Source organism: Hydractinia symbiolongicarpus, chromosome 9, assembly GCF_029227915.1.
Source record: "Hydractinia symbiolongicarpus strain clone_291-10 chromosome 9, HSymV2.1, whole genome shotgun sequence".
Taxonomy (NCBI): Eukaryota; Metazoa; Cnidaria; class Hydrozoa; order Anthoathecata; family Hydractiniidae; genus Hydractinia; species Hydractinia symbiolongicarpus.
The window spans coordinates 16,907,206-16,924,052 of NC_079883.1; the positions used below are offsets into that span (position 1 = coordinate 16,907,206).

General features: G+C 32.7%; 1 protein-coding gene across 6 annotated transcripts in view; it reads right to left on the bottom strand.

The window, feature by feature from the left end:
- The window catches only part of LOC130657916 (rab3 GTPase-activating protein non-catalytic subunit-like), a 116,709-nt gene that overhangs the window by 66,112 nt on the left and 33,750 nt on the right, over positions 1 to 16,847 (bottom strand). For 5 of the 6 annotated variants that reach the window (XM_057460900.1, XM_057460901.1, XM_057460902.1 and 2 more), the window contains 5 exons: positions 16,279 to 16,380; positions 14,563 to 14,662; positions 13,007 to 13,111; positions 5,993 to 6,141; positions 5,617 to 5,705 (listed from right to left, as the gene is read on the bottom strand). In XM_057460900.1, coding sequence (XP_057316883.1) covers positions 5,617 to 5,705; positions 5,993 to 6,141; positions 13,007 to 13,111; positions 14,563 to 14,662; positions 16,279 to 16,380 — 545 coding nt within the window. Of the gene's footprint in view, positions 1 to 5,616; positions 5,706 to 5,992; positions 6,142 to 13,006; positions 13,112 to 14,562; positions 14,663 to 16,278; positions 16,381 to 16,481; positions 16,629 to 16,847 lie in introns of those variants that run through there. The other variant, XM_057460903.1, reaches the window with a different exon arrangement.

Sequence of the window (16,847 nt, forward strand, 5' to 3'; positions counted from 1 at the left end):
TGTCTCTATATTAACTACCATAAAGAGTTGATGCTGCTCTTCTATTTAAATTTATACCCAGACAAAAATAACGAAACACATACTTTCTTTACAGTTTTTGTTTAAAACCAATGTGAACAAAACTTTATTTTATGTGGTCATGTCGAAGCACAGCTATATTCGTTCTCAAAGTCAGCGGGCAAAAAGGACTGGGTTAAAAATTAATATGCATAATTATGTGTTTGACATCAGTGGTCATATACTTAACACTGAAAAGGAAAAAACGTATTAAACCCCCTGGAAATAATCGGGTGCCTCTACTTCTTCTCGTTGTCCCAAAGGAGAGAGTTAAAGTTCCTTGGAGTGACTTGACTAATTGTTAGAATGGCGGTTGCAAGTAAAAAGTTTAATGTTAGCGAGAGCAGAGCAAAAATGGGGTACCTTGTTTTTACGACTCTAAAGAAGACGACGGTGAGATAGTATTCCTTAGAAGTACCTCAGGCAAAAGTTTCTAGGGTCGATTGTTCTTAGAGAGGAGAGAAAGAACAATGAATTTATTACGTTTTTTTTTGTTTTTTATTATGATTTTATACGTTTGTATTTTAACGAATTTCTATAATAACGGCTCTAGAAGGTCTCACAATTGGAGCAATTTTTTTTACAAATTGCCGTTGTTTTTTTGGACACTCTCTCTACTTCCACCAGCTGCATGCCAACCATTTTCCGGATAATATAGTGAAGATACCCAAACAATATTTCCTCCTTCACAGGCTTAGCAACAAATCGTTTTGTAGGCTTCGAATAGGAAATTTCAAATAACGGCTTCACTGTGCCCTCCTGGTCTATTTGAACTTTCTACACACGAAGCCATGTTTCTCGTTTGACCTGAAATCTTTACGCACTCATTTAGTACAAATTCAAGTGAGAACCCCGTTTACACACTAGAATTTTTAAGATATTGTTCTTCTAGGATGGAAACTCAGTGGGAACCAAGTTACTTGCTTTAGAACATAATAAGTAGGGTATATCTTGTAAAATTTTTTTTCTAATTTACATATGTATAAGTTCACTTGATTCTTTATGTTTATTATACACTATTTATACAAAAAATTTTTCACAGATGTACAAGGCCCTTTCGGATGCATCCATTTGAAAGATGAGCCAAATGTTATAAATTATTCATTCGAAAGCAACTCTTCATTAAGACGGGGTAAATCTTGTATTGGTTTTTAAAGAAATCATTCATTTCATTCATTTATTTACTGAAACTCATGAAATAATTCGGGTCTTGTTACGTTGAATATATGACCACTGACGTTAGTGAAAACATATTATGAAAGCCTCGTTTTTGTGTGCCATGGTATTTCAATATGGGGACTGAAATTAGCACGAGAGAGAAGCTTCGAAAATGAGACAAAAAACAAATGTAAATGTAAACAAGTAAAACTTACACAAATGTAAGTTTTACTTGTAAAGTTTTAACCTGAAATTTATAAGTAGTAAGACATATTCTTGATGGTAATATTAAAATTAAGCAGTCCCTACCTTAAGTAAACACACTGCTCCTCCCAAAAAAAGGGCATGTCTTAAATTTAAAATGAGCCACACTCTCAATTTAGATCCACTGGTAAATATATAATTTTATATCCATTCAAATTTTGACTTTGACCCTGTTTTTTATATCGGAAGGAGATCTTATTATTATCGAAACTGCAATATATACTTGCTTTAAAGATAATTCTTTCCTATATATACGGAGGGCAACACTCAAGGGCTTAAAATATGCTGATATCAGCAGCAAAAATCTGAAAATCAGAAGACAGAACCATGTTTTTTTAAAATTACGAAGGGTTCCTTGACGTTGTCCATCGTATTGGGTAGCGCTGAAACTTGTGAACACGACACAACTTAACTTCCAGTTGGAAGCTGAGGAATCATGACTTGAAACTGAACACAATGCAAAAAAAAATCATGAGTAGTGCGAGGGAAAAAGAAGTTTTGAACTATTTTTTTTAATTGGATTTACAAGAATTTGAGGCACCCCCCAATGAGAATTAAAGAACAGAAACCCCTTTCTGATGTCTGATGATGAGGGATGGTCGCATCCAAATAATATTTATTTTGTGATTTTGAGCTTCCTAGTACCATTCCAGCACTCGAGGGGCACCTTTGTTACTAAATAATAAAGTGATAAAGTACAAGTAGCTATAAACATATGTTTATGCAGCTAGCTACATAAAAGATTTTTTAAAGTATTATCATTTTAAATGTTGTCATGACAAACAGAAACCTATTTTTCATAAATAAATTTCTGCAAATGTTCAGGTTTCTTTTATCGAACAGAAACCTATTTTTTATAAATAAATATTTGTAGATTTTCAGGCTTCTTTTATGAAATAACAAAATTTGGGAAACTATAGCAAGAAGTGATATTTACTTGTAGTGGGAGGACCTGAAGTCTCAGACCTGGTTAAGGCGGTAAACTGTGTCACACGTAGGGCACTTGGTATATAATGTGTCAGAAATACAGTGGAGCGCTTATAGCAATACAGTATTAAAGCAAATAGTTACTGTTGTTTAGCATTTTTCATTTTGCAGAAAAAAGTTCCTGTGGATATTTAAAAATTAATTGTGAGTGGCATCAGGTTGAGCGATTAGTGCAAGTAACCATGTTGCAGAACCAGCTGGACACAAAAATAACTCTCTAACAACTTCGTATTTATATGGCATAAAATTTAGATTAAATATTTAGCTCTGTACTTTAGAAGGACATTTCCACTTTCTCTGGGCTGGATAAGGTATTTTGGTCCTAAACCTAGGACACATTTTATCTGTCTGACTTATTTTAATCCTGAGAAACACTTTTAATGTTTTCTGTACATGTAGATTGTCAAAATTGATATGCTGTCAAAAATTTTTTTTGGGTTCATTTCATCAAACTGTTCTTAAAACATATAGTATTTCAAGTCATTATTTCAATTTTTACTGAAGTTATAGGCATAGTTTTTCATACCGCTGACAAAATTTGGTTTGAAATTATTTTATAATATTTTGAAAAAAACTTTTACTCTTTATGTGTTTTTATTTTCATGGAAAAAAGTTGTTGCAGACCTTCTTTGGCAATAGGGTAAGGACGAAGGATTTACACAGTATGTGGGACATTGGTTTTAAACCTAAAAAAATTCAGCAAGAAATTTAATTATAAATCGCAAAAGTTTATCTTAAAAATTTAATTTAATTTTAAATAATGCAAAATTAATCCTTATGAAAATGCTTCTGATGTTCATATGGGGTAACTTGATGAACAATGGGATTTCTTGCAGGTGTTCTCAAATATGTGTAATATAAGGCAAAAACTGTGCAACTTTCCTCTTAAGTTTTGACTTTTGACCCAGCTAGAACTCTCATACTTAGTCTAGCTAGCTATAGCGAAAAAGTTTACCGTCATTCTTCTAATTTAATCCGTCCTCTAATTAGTACGAATTAATTATTTTGGCAAAATGAAATAATTTATTTAACTCTAATTATTAGTACGAGTCCATAATTACTAATTTCAGATTTTCCTCTAATTTAGTACGATAAAGGTCAAATTTTCTTCTAATTATAGTACGAATAGTAAAAAACACGTAATTTTTTTTGTTTCAAACTTCCTTTTTTAAAAAAACATGAAAAATTTTAATCTAATTTACAAAGTAAATGGATCGTCTTCAGTATCGTCACTGTCTAGGATGGTTTTAGCTTTTTCCATGCATTTTGAATAAAATTCCCCACTTCGGACTTTCGAAGGATCTGTGGTAGTTATTCCGCATACATCAAAGGATTTCATTATCATATCCTTGTCATCTGAAATAATTTGGAATGCCTTTTCAACCCAATCCACCATGTCCTGTCTGGTTGGCGGAGGTAGCTTATAATTGCTAGGTGTAGGTGTGGGCATCTTCTCGACTGCTTTGTTGACATGCTCGACCCAACATTTTCGTAGAATTGCTTTAAATGGTTTGTTAATACATACATCCATTGGCTGACACTTTGAAGTACAACCGGCTGGGATCATTAAGGCATCTGATTTGTTTTCGTTCAGCTTACTCGCCACAGTGTCTGTCTTGTGAGCAGAAAAGGCATCATAGGTTAACAGGGAGTTTTCCAATCCGAGCTCTTTGTTGATTTTCTTCACATATTTGACCCATATCTCATCCAGCCAAACAATCATGAGATCTTCATCCATCCATGCTTTCTCTTGCGTTTTTACGACAAACCCTTCAGGAACACGCAATTTTCCAATAGTTCTTTCAGTCTTCCCTTTAAAAATCAGCATCTGCGGTAGCAAAGTACCGTCAGCAGCAGCTGAAAGAACGATGGTGATATGTTTCTTGTCATTCCCTGACGTTCGAACAACACATTCTCTGCTACCGATCTTACAGATGCTCTTTGTTGGGACCATATCGAAAAAAGCTGGAGTTTCATCCATATTTCCCACCAATGATCTGGATATTTCCCAATTCTCATGAAACGACCGGCATCTGCATAAAACTTCGAAATCGATCCAATACCATTGCAAAAAGAATTTACTGTTCCTTGTTGCATCAGAGGTTATCATATTTACAGATGGAAGCAATGGAAAGCTGAAATAGGATCAATTTTAACGAGCGAACCAGAAGTGAGACCGGGTGCTTTGGTTGAAGATAAATATTCCATTGCTGTATTAGATAATGGACAAACAATCGGACATGTGCCTAAATTTCTCTCGCAACTGATATTCTTTTTTCTTAAATACGAAGGAACGTTATCAATAAAGGTAACAGGAGAGCGAAGATTCTCATTCGATCTTCCACAAGGAGGTATGGGGATACCAGCTGATTTCGTCTTCAAAACAGTCGATGCAAAACTTCACAATCAAATGAGAGAGAAAGTTCTCAAGGAACTGGAAAACTTTGAAGGGAGAAGAAAAGTTTGTATAAATAAGAGTTTAAAAAATAAAGAAAAAAAAATAAAAAGTACCAAAAAGTGTGTTTTCAATTTTTCAACCCCTAATTTAATACGATTTGATTCCTATTTTACTCTAATTATTAGTACGACAATCAACTTCAATTTCCAAGGTATTTTATTTCCTCTTATTATTAGTACGACTCCTTCAAAATAATTATTTTTACCAGAGGATTAAATTAGAAGAATGACGGTAATATTCAAATTTGACCCATTTGACCTAATATTAAGTAACAAATTCTAGTTTAATCCTAAATGTAGCTATAGGGTATCATGGCTACCTGTAACAATAACAATAAACAACGTTGAGGCTGTTCTATTTTGTAAACACACCCGGTGGTATTTCTGTATAAGTACCAAATTTTATGTGCACATGCCTTGCGCATGTGAGTGTAATTAAAGTGCCCTGTATATAGATTCGAAAAATTTGTGTCATTAGCTCACTCTTTACAAATGACACCACGTAACAAAGAAACCATGCTTCGCTATTTCCTGTAAGCTATACCAAGATTTAGTTGTGATATATATAGGAATTAATTGTCTTTAACAAAAAAAGAACAAAGCAACACAAAGAAGCTTATTAAAGGAACTTCTCTGGAATGAGAAATGTCCTTAAAGCCTAATTCTTATAATTCACAGGAAACCTTGATTTACCTAGCAGCTGTTAATTGAGACAAAACTGCTGATGTAAGCTTGTTTGCAACAGCAATAGCAACATCAGATATCATTGGTTGACTATTACCCTAAAATTTCAATAAATGTCAGTAATAAATACATGTTCTTTAGGAAAAACATTGACAAAAAGTAAAGAATTCAAGTAAAAAATAAATAAAAAAATTTCACTGCTTCAAAAGAGAATTAAGTAAACTAAAACAAAATGTTTTAGTAAAAATATTGTATAAAGTAAAGGAGAGCATTTTAAATTTAAAAGTATACAAAAAACGTTATTCAAATGAAATCTACCTTATTTTTATGTCATAATGTGAGAAATAAGACAACAAATGATATGGAATTTATAAATCAACATCACCTCAATTGCATGATATACACCAAGAAATGGACTTTTTCCAGTTGTGATAATGCAATTAAAAGCAGGTGAAGAACCTTTAACAGTTGATCTTGGACCATTTATAAATGAAACTGTTTGTAAACGATCAAACAAACATTGACTAACTGTACCTATAAAAGCAATACAAAAATTTAAAACAGAGTATGCAAGGTAGTTATTTATAACAAAAGCAAAAGAAACCTCAAACTTAAAAGGTGAAAATAGGGTCCAAAATAAGAGTTAATATTGTATCAGGTATTGTCCACGTAAAACCTAACCATTCTGAATGCCATTTTTCCCTCGTTTGGTTCTTAATTTCCACTTTGAAAATGATGTAGGAAACAAAGCTACAGTCATTATTCATTCATTACATTTCCTTTTAGCAAGCTGTGATGATGGAACTTGTCTACTAACTCATTTGTTTTAATTTTGAGGCTGCACCTTCTAGAGATCTGTGTAAAGTGCAAGATCTCCCTTTTCACAAGAATAGTCTCTAGATTCAATGTAATCTAACTCAACAATTATCTCTAAACATTACAATAAAAAGACCTGATGGAAGTAACACAATAACTTACAACATTTTTGATTCAAAAAAAGTCAAAAAAAAAGAACCATTAAAGAGAACAGGCTACTATTTGCGTGCCAGGACTTGTGAACCTGGCTGAGTTTTCCATGTGTTACAGGATCCCAACACTTAACTTTAACAGATGACTGACCTTAGGAAGTTACTGGGGTAAAATGCGTGGGCTTAAATCCACAAAGACCTGTAAAAAAACCCTGCTGCAAAGCTTCTTATAACAATAACTATGTTAAGCAGGATCGTTAGCCCTGTAGGCAAAGTGAGAAAGGTTAGCCTTCCTACTGGACTGGGGTAAAAGGTAAGGTTGTCACACCCAAAGACAAGACAGATTGTCAAACTTTGTTGGTTAGCTTAGTAGACTGCTGTTGACAAATGCAGCTGGGGTAATATAAATTCACTAGGAATAGAAATTTTCCCTTTTCTGCAAAGTGAAACTTGCGTTTTCACAACTTGACAAAGAAAATAGAGATGTCAGAAGACTTAATCTTAACCACTGCCCTGTAATTGCATTTCAATCATTTATTTAAATCCTGGTCCTTAATTTCTACTAAATAGATCTGCTGTTAACGTTCCTGAATGATTTATGAATAATTCACAGCTAATTTCCTTACAATAACAATATAAAATATGGTATCTGAAATATAATCAGGGTGTGTGGCACAGTCATCCCTGAAAAGGCTCTGTCTTCCTGTACTATTTTGTACATTTCTCTTATTTAACATGTCTTTGTGGTGGTGGTGGATATAAATTATAATTATTTAGTTTGGAAAGGTGGAGAAAAAATAATGACATAAACTACATAAATATATTTAGTATTTTTTTTTCCAATTTTGTGTTATGACAGAATGTACCCTGCACAAGTTTCCTTGATCACATCGATAAATGAATAATTTTTGGAGGTTATTCTAACCTGAAAATCAAGATTTTTGAAATATTTAATATCTATCCAGGTTACTCTTGAAATGCTTTTAATATCCATTCAGATGATTAATACAAGGATTCTCCTTGTTCATTAAATTAGAAATGTATGGATAGGTCGCATTGGAGTTAGTTCAAAGTCTACAGCTGAAGATTTTATTAAAATTGATACAAGAAGCCCTGGGGGCTCTAAGAAATTCCGCTCGCTACCAAAACAGTTGATGACAACCTGCTAATTCGTTGTGTTATCGTGCCAAACATTTGAAGCGTTTTAGTGCATGAAGCTCTGAAGATAAAGCACACAAGTAACATTATATCTTGCAACAAACGCAAACAAAACGAAACGTGTCATAATAAACTCACAAGAAATTGCTAACAAAAAATACAGCCTATCATTCATGGTTGAAAGTCTTCCGATTGAAACATTTATGGTCTTAAACTTAGTTGACAAAAAATCAAAATTTTGATGTCACCATTATGTTCAGCATACTTTATTTGTTAACTGTGCCAAATTTTGTTGAAAATAAAGTAGTTTTAATTTTTGGACCAATTTTGGCCTAAAATAAAATTTAAGGTGGCAAAAAACCAAGATTTTGATGTCACCATCATGTTCAGCATTTTTTTTTTTGTTAATTGTGCCAAATTTTGTCGAAAACAAATACCAATTTGGCCTGAAATGTCATTTAGATGACTTCCCAGTACCTAGAGAGTTTGGGTACGAAGTTTAAATCTGACGTTGCAATTGACAATTTGGGACAGGGATAGTTAGTTAGTCAGTTATACCAATACTATCCTCCTCTCAGAGGAACGTGAAATCCCAAGGTTTTATCTCAAAAAATGCTCAGAAAGAAAAAAACGACCGTTTTAAAGAATTTCCTACGCCTTCGGGCGCGGAAATTCAATAACAAAGGCTTACACAGTAACACTTTTTTGATAGCATTTAATTAACAAGAAAGTATTTCAACGTATGAAAAAGCAAAACGTCAATGGACCTTACTGGATTTATTAATTAGCTTATGTTTGGCACAAGACAATCCATTTTATCGAAAAAAGGACAGTTCAGATAATGAATGACGTCAGTGCTGGTTATTATAAAATTTTTTATAAATTAAAAGTACTTAAATCACAGTCCTAAGGGCCTTTTTATATGACACTGGGAAACACGGCTTGAAATACGGGTAATTTTCGAAAATTTAAGAAATAGTAATAACACAGTTGTTATAAGCATCAACAGTATCGTTATCGTCTTTTTTCTGTTGAAGGAAGGCATATTTGTTTACATATTTACCCCTACACTTTCAATTTCCGCTAATTTTTCTTCATATAAACCCAGGATGGAAAAAGACAAATTTACATATAAACCCGAGTCGATATTACCCCCTCTACCAGGAAAACCGCCCATGGATCTCACTGAATCGACAAGACTCTGCAACTAACAAAGTCTCTAAACTTTTTTCAAGCAGAATCCATTCTGGAAGTAACACTTCTTGAACACCTCCTTTGCTAACCAGCATATCACCTGAGTAACAAAAGCAACAACCATCTCTAACATTATACTCTTTAATAAAGCACAATTTCATTTCAAAAGAAACGAATAATAGTTTTTCTGCAACTTTGGTCAATAAAAAACACAAGATTATTACCCTGTCAGATCTTAACAGTCACCCACCATTTTATTTTGCAAATTAAATACCTGTGAAGGTTGAATAATTATTGCTTGATTAAGCAATTATACAGGAAAAAAACGTCATTTACTCAAGTGGAGTGCTAGGTATGTGCAATGTCTGTCACACAACTTCGGTTTAAATAAAGATACAAATGCTGTTACCTCGATATGCTTAAAACAATCACAGAGGATTATTTATTTTCCAGAATAAGTTGCTTTAAAACAAGTAAACAATGTTGCTTTGAATCACGAAATCATTTTTAGGTACTTTTGCAACTCAACTAGTAGAGAGCTCTTTTGGGAAACTTTTTTTTAGAAAAAATTTTTTTCACAACTTTGGTTTACATAAAAAGACAAGGGTCACAACCCTGTCATATGGCTAAAGCATACATATTTTATTTCGTGGAATAAGTTTCTGTACGGGTTGGAAAATATTGATGGTGAGAAAGGCTCTAAGTAGTTAAAACATGTAAACCATATTGCTTGCTTGTCTAGGTGGATTGCCTACCCAGGAAACACAAAGACGCATTAAAGACGTCTTTTCTCGTCTCTAGCTCGTTCAGACATCTCTCGACCAGAAAAAGACGTCTTAAAGACGTCTTTATAAGACGAGTCAAATCTCGTTCTAAAGAAACGTCTTAAAGACGTCTTTATTTGGCCTCCGTTAGACCAGTTATACTAGAGTCTAAAGTTGCTTAGTGAATTCCAATAGCAGTTTTTGTCTGAAATTTAGATTAACTTAAAGGTATCACGTAGCTGCGTTATTGTGTAGTCAGTGTCATTAAACAACATCCATATTATCTGTTCGGTCAGTTTAACAACAATATTAAAATCGGTTTTAAGCAAACTGCAAACTATTTTGAGTAAAGTTTTTCTAAGCAAAACATTTGTAATAATCTGAAATTAAAAAAGTTGATTTTTAATTAGATGAAAATAAACAAAGTGTATAATAGCTACAACATTTTGTTAGTTAGCTGATATAACATATATACTTATATTATAGTATATAAATTTTGCACCTGTTTTGACAAATAAAGAAACCTGTTTTTGTTTTTCATTTTAGTTTGAGGATAATTTTTTAAATTCAGACTAGCTAGCTACCTGTTTTTCTTTTTATCTTAGTTTGTGGATATTTTTTTACATTCGAACAATTTGGTATATTTTAATAAGAGAGATTTGCAAATTCAAACTGTTCTCCCAAAAACAATTTTTAAGACAAAAAATAAACTTACACATTAAACAATTACTTGCCACCCTGTCAAATGTAGCCATCTTGTCTTAACCCTATTTGGTCTGGGGTTCTTCGAACATACTATGACCGGGGGGTGGATTCCGCCCCCCCCCCTCAATAACTTTTCATAGGATTGTTCAAATTGAATCAAACTTGGCACACTTATAGTACGTTATAAAAGGAACAAAATGGCGGCAATAAATTTTTGCTTGCGTCAGCACATTTTCTGTGACGTCATCAGAAGCTTAAAAATTGTTAAAAATGCCACTATCTGCTTAAAAAATAATTACTTTTGTTCTAGAGCGAATTTTTACTTTCTGTTTGAAGTTTCTAAAAGCTAACTAAAATTTTTTTAACATATCTTCCGGTTTTTACATGGATCAAATAAAAAATTGCCAAAAATTGCCCGAAAATCCGTTTTTTTTCGATTTTCGGGTGAAATCCGACAAAATCGGGAAATCGGATTAGTCACGTGTCAAAATTATTCAAAATGATTCTTCTTGATGAAACAAAGTTGTGTTGCAAGTTTCAAGTTCTAAGGATAATCCTAACAGGAGTTATTATATTTTCCCCATTATAATGATTTCATAGAGATTTTAGGGGTAGTTTCGAGTAATGGCCAATATCAAAGCCTCTGAAAGGTATGGGACCTAAAAATTTAGCATGCAAGTGTCTAATAGATAAATGTTTAAACTCAGTAAGTATCATAGCCATATAAGAAAGCAGTTATCAGGAGTTATTAAAAAAACCCGTCAGGGGATTCCGCCCCCTCCCCCCCCCGGACTGAATAGGATTAAGTGTTCTATCATCGTGAGTCGTGTGGTTGAAGAGATCACTATTACGGAGACTGATTTAAAAAATCAACCTCTTTCGGCGCATATTTGTTACTAGAATTGATTTGTAACGATCACATCCATAGCATGAGAGATTATAAGGATAAGATCATAATACTTCACATGAAATAAACTATTATACTTAAATGCCACCCGCCCTGGTTCTCAGAGATTTTTACCCAGAACAAGGGTGTTATACAACGTAAAAAATAATTTCTTTGTCTCAAAAGCTAAGACATAGCCTAGCCAGGGTAGCGCAACAAGAGTAAGCAAAATTTGTATACATGTTTCAAGTAAATGAATAAATTTCCCCAGCATTTATCGCTTGAATGTTTAAATAACAGGAATAAGGTTGATACAACCATAAATGATTCAAACATGTTTGTGTTTATTAAAATGAACGCTGTATTTTTATACTATACCTGCTATTAACAGTTATAGGTAGTAATGATAATATTACTATCGGTAAAAATGTATGGATAATTGGTATTGTTATTATAGGTGGTATTGATAATAAGGTATTGGTAATTGGAATTGGTACAAATGTAAAGGTTATGGGAATGAAAATGTATTGGTGATATCAGTAAATAAAAAAAAGGTATCCATACTAATCAAGAAAGTATCGGTAAAATACACAGTTATCAATACATTGTATTGGTAATTTTATGGGTAGTATCAATACAGTATATATTACCGATATTATAGGTTGCTACCATTTTCCCCAAAACCATCAAATATATACTTTTTTTGGCTATTTTATTTTGAAAACTTACCGTCATTTTGATGCAGTGTGCCTCATCAATCACACATGCCGCAATTCCACTTTGGTAGGTGTCTAATTTTAACAAAGATCTTCCTTTGATGCTCAAAAAAACTTCTGGATGGGAAAACAAAATGTTGAAACTTCCACTAACAACATTCTTAGGAATTAACAAGCTGCTCTCTATCATGAACACTTTCAACATCATCTTTTGACGCTATGTCTGATGAGGAACTAGCAATTTGTTGTTTTATTTTGCTGTCTTATGTCACAAGATAATCTGTCTGCCAGAATGCCTCTGCTCAGCAACTCATTAATTTGATTAGTTATTATCAAATTAAGAGGGCTTACAACAATGACTATATTTTCTTCCTTTTCATGTTTTTGAGGTATCAAAAAATGGCAGGAACTGAAAAAGCAGGGATTTTCCAAAACCGGTTGGGAGAACTGCAACTACGTCTTGAACTTCCCACATTTTTTTAAAACAAATTACTTGTTTTGGCTTTAAATAAAAACCATTGAAGGAAAATTTTTCCAAGCATACCAAAGTACGGTAAACAAGTGAACAATTACCTCCATATTGCCCCTCAACATACAAGGGACTAACCCGGTGCTGTGGGTAGCAGGTTACGGGGTCTTTTTCACCTTTGTCCCAATATAAAAAGGCAAGAATTACTGGGAAAGAGGTTGTGAGCCTCTCAAACGACTCCTAACAATGAGTCAATCACAATTCACATATAAAGTAGGATTGGATAACTTAATCTTGTTCCATGAAAATAATACAATTCTCAAACTCACCAGAACTGTCCTGTCCCCCCTGTTAGGCTTTATTTTTAAACTCTGATATTTTAAAAACAACATGCATAACTCACAATTTAATTGACAGGACTTGTTTCCCTTTTTTCCATATAATACTAATCTGCAATACTAACCACACTAAGTGAAAAGTTATCTAACCTACATTGTGTCTGCAAGGAATCACGCCGTTACACACAAATCAATACTAACCACACTGAGTGACATCTTTAACTTTATTGTGAGATTCTATTCTCCACTTGTGATACTCTAATGCTGGTGGTTCAGACATCACATTAAAAGTGCTGCTGGCCTGAGCTGAAAAAATAAAGAAAATAAATAATTACTGCATAAAAACACAAATTCATTATGTGATAACAGATGAGAAAATAGATAGCACATATCCATATGAAAAATGGCTATTTTTAATAGTAATTTGTTATGCTGAAACCAACTTTTTGACATATATATTACAGCACAATTTCATAGCAAATATTTATGCACCAGGCTGGTAACAGAAAATTCTGATGATGGAAGCAATCACTTCTCCATTTTACTGAAAATTCATGTAGCTGAAAAGCAACATTTATTATATAGTAATCAAAAATACGTCATTTGACTCCACAACGATGGTTCACATCCTACAGTGTATTACAGGAGAACTAACGAAAAAAACTATATATATTCTTACATCACGAAAACAACATGGCATAATTTTTTTAAAATTTTCGCATTTTATCATGTCCCAATTTCGTCCCCAAAAAGACATAATAACATTAACAGTCCCTTCCATCATGGAAAAAAGCCAACTTGGTTCGTACATATTTTTTTAATTTGTGACGTCACATGGCGTAGATAGCTCAGCAGGACTTGCGAGGAAGCACTCACTTCTTGGTCTTCCAAGAAAGATTTTTATTTATCATATTTTAAAATAAATATCTTTATTAGAATAAATACTGTTTCGCCGTTATAAATATAGTTTTAAGAGTTTTATGATATTATGATAACCTGTATTCAACTTTATTATGAAATTTTTCTTGTGTTATTATTGTATCAAAACATTTTGAGAAAGACAACAGGTGCTTTATTCAATTTGCTGTACTTAAAAAATAAAACTTCAAATGATTATGCACAAAAAAGTGTACTGGAAGTGATTTTGTGATAGCAAAACAAAAGCAGTCTAAAAGTTTTGATTTGTTTACCTACTTTGGCATATTGTTCAATTGTTGAAAATTATTTTACTACGATAAATTTGTTCTACTGGAATTTAACTTGTCTTCTTTATCACTCGAACCACTCGTGAAAAATCATAGTACTCTTAGACAATCACAGCGTTTGTTTACATTCCCGCAAACTTACTTCACATAAGTTAGTATTTTACTGTCATGGTGGTAACCATAGGACTTCCTTGACCTTAAATATCTCGAGAACCAAAGATCACAAATATAAAAAAATTAACAAAGTTTATATTCACATTATAATGAACATTTCAAACACAACTTGTTATTATTGTTAGTTCTCTTTTAAAGCGTACCTTCACATTTGTCTAGTATCATTACCTTAGAGGAGAAATTTCAGAACGGAGAAAATTTGGTGAGTTTGGCATTTTTTTTAAAATATGCTAAATTAAGTCCACACAAACACCTAATAATATGCACCACTATTTTAAATTATTGTACAAATCTGGTAACTAATTATAAACAAAGAATTACATGCAAGAGGCTTTTATCCTCATACATACTAAACAATAAAACAATAAAAAATTATACCTCTGGCAAACTGGTTTCGACATGCTCTTAGAGACTGATACATACTGAAACCATCAATGGTAACAATTGCATCTGGATATAAGACAAGTAATTCTTCAAGCTAAATTAATTTTAAAAAAAAGTACTTTAGCACTGAAAAATTATTTTTAAAAAATGGAGGTTTACACACAGCTATACGAAGGAAGTTAGCTTTATATTATTGGAAACTATTTGAACCTGTGAAAACTTTAACATAGGTTAACAGGATCGCTCAATTAAAAATCATTATTTTCATGAGTTATAAAGAAGAAAACCTTGCTTATCAAACACTTTGATTGTGTAAAGGGCTGAATTTCAAAATTTGTCTTGCAAGAAATTATAAACCCACCGTAATTAGTTTGATGACTTCAGCATGACATGTCAATACAGAAAAAAAAAGTTTTTCGGAAATTTGTGAACCCATTGCAGCTATTGTGAAGAGGTTGAAACCCTGATCAAAATAATTTATAGAACCATGTGCTTTCAATGAAAGATTAAGGAGATATAGCGTTTTAAAATATTTTGCTAGCATCAGCAAATGCCCGATAAAATAAAATAAAAATTTCTTTGAAACTTGTATATCCGTTTCCTCTATTGCATAGAGCATGAAACGCTGATAAAGAAAATGTATATGATCATGTGCATTTGACAAACGGATACAGAGATATCCGGGTTTATCAGTTTTTGATCAACTTGCCTTTTCATCAATTTGCCTGTTCCCAATCGGCAGTTATTTCCAGCCGTTTCCAAGTTACTTGGCCTTGTACATAAAAGTGTAATGGAATGGACTGGCTAATTTTAAAAATGCTATTGACGTCAGTTTATGTGCACTGACATCGTGCCGTAACGTCTTGAAAATTAAAAACCAAGACATAACTTTTTAAGTAAGTTTAAAAGAAAATGAGCACATCTAACTTGCCTCTTACAGACAGACACAATCTTCATATTATTATGATAGAGTAGTTCAGTAGGTCCTTGGGAAAATCCACTTTACAATTTTATACTAGCCTTCACCTATATTGTGTATAGCTTGAAACACTGATCAAAAGTTTAAAAATACTGATGTAAGAGTTTAAAATTTTTGCAAATGTCAATAAAAGTCTATCACTAACCCGTTGCTTCTATTGTGTAGAGCCTGAAACACTGATCAAGAAAATGCATAGGATCATGTACTTTTAAGAAATTGTTACAGAAGTATTGGGGTTTAAAGATTCTTTATAAACGGATTCGGGAGCCAGGTTTGGGAAACTTACCCAATTTGGTCCCAAGTTACCCCTAGTTACCACTAGTCACCAAATAAATCTCTATAACAATAGCCGTATTTTGTTCAAAATATTAGCCGAATCGCTACTTTGTGTTAGAATACACAAAAATGTTCAAAATATTAGCCGAATCGCTACTTTGTGTTAAGGATACACAAAAATATAATTTTCAATGCAGAAATCCCTTACTATTTTCTTTATTTTATACTTTCAAAAAAGAATATTTTTTTTCTGTTGTTGAGAACAAAGGTTGAAATAATTGAATATTTGAATCCACACAAATCATGCATGAGATACAATGCCATAGCACAAATAAATTGATCCTAAAGTTTTCACAAAAAGGTTTTGGTTGCTGGCTTTCAAACTCAATTAACGTTTTTTAAATAACTATGAATAAACTAGGCAGGAAAATCTATAGTGATAAGAGACAACTTACCTGGCCAGTACAACCAACATTTTGAAAATATTGCTTAGTTTTTAGTTTGATGTTAATCACTCGCCCTTCATGGAGATATTGCGACAAGAGTTGCTTTCCATTCTAGGTACAAAACTAGAAGTTTAAAATAAAGTTTAAAACTATACATTCAAAAGCTTGCTTTGGGCACAACTGGAATTTACAAACTGAATTTTAAGGTGCACCTTAGCTGTACACATGCCTTATCGTGTGTGTTCAGTAATTTCTGTTTCACAAGTTGTGATCTCTATTTGCATGAGAGTGCTTTTTGAACATCAGACATGAATAATAGCCATATTTGTTCAAGATGGTTGCCAATATACAACAAGCAAACTTGATTTTTCTATGAGATAACAACTAGTCCTACTAACTCAATAAAATACATAAATTTCTGAAACTGTATTAATATTATGTCATTACACACATTTTTTTAATTTGCGTCTAACACTTTGATAACCCAATAACCCCATAGGGAAAATCTATGTCTTCTTCGGTTGATTTCTCTAGTTAACTAAGCCCTACTTGGAAATAAAATTGATCAAAATTAGTCT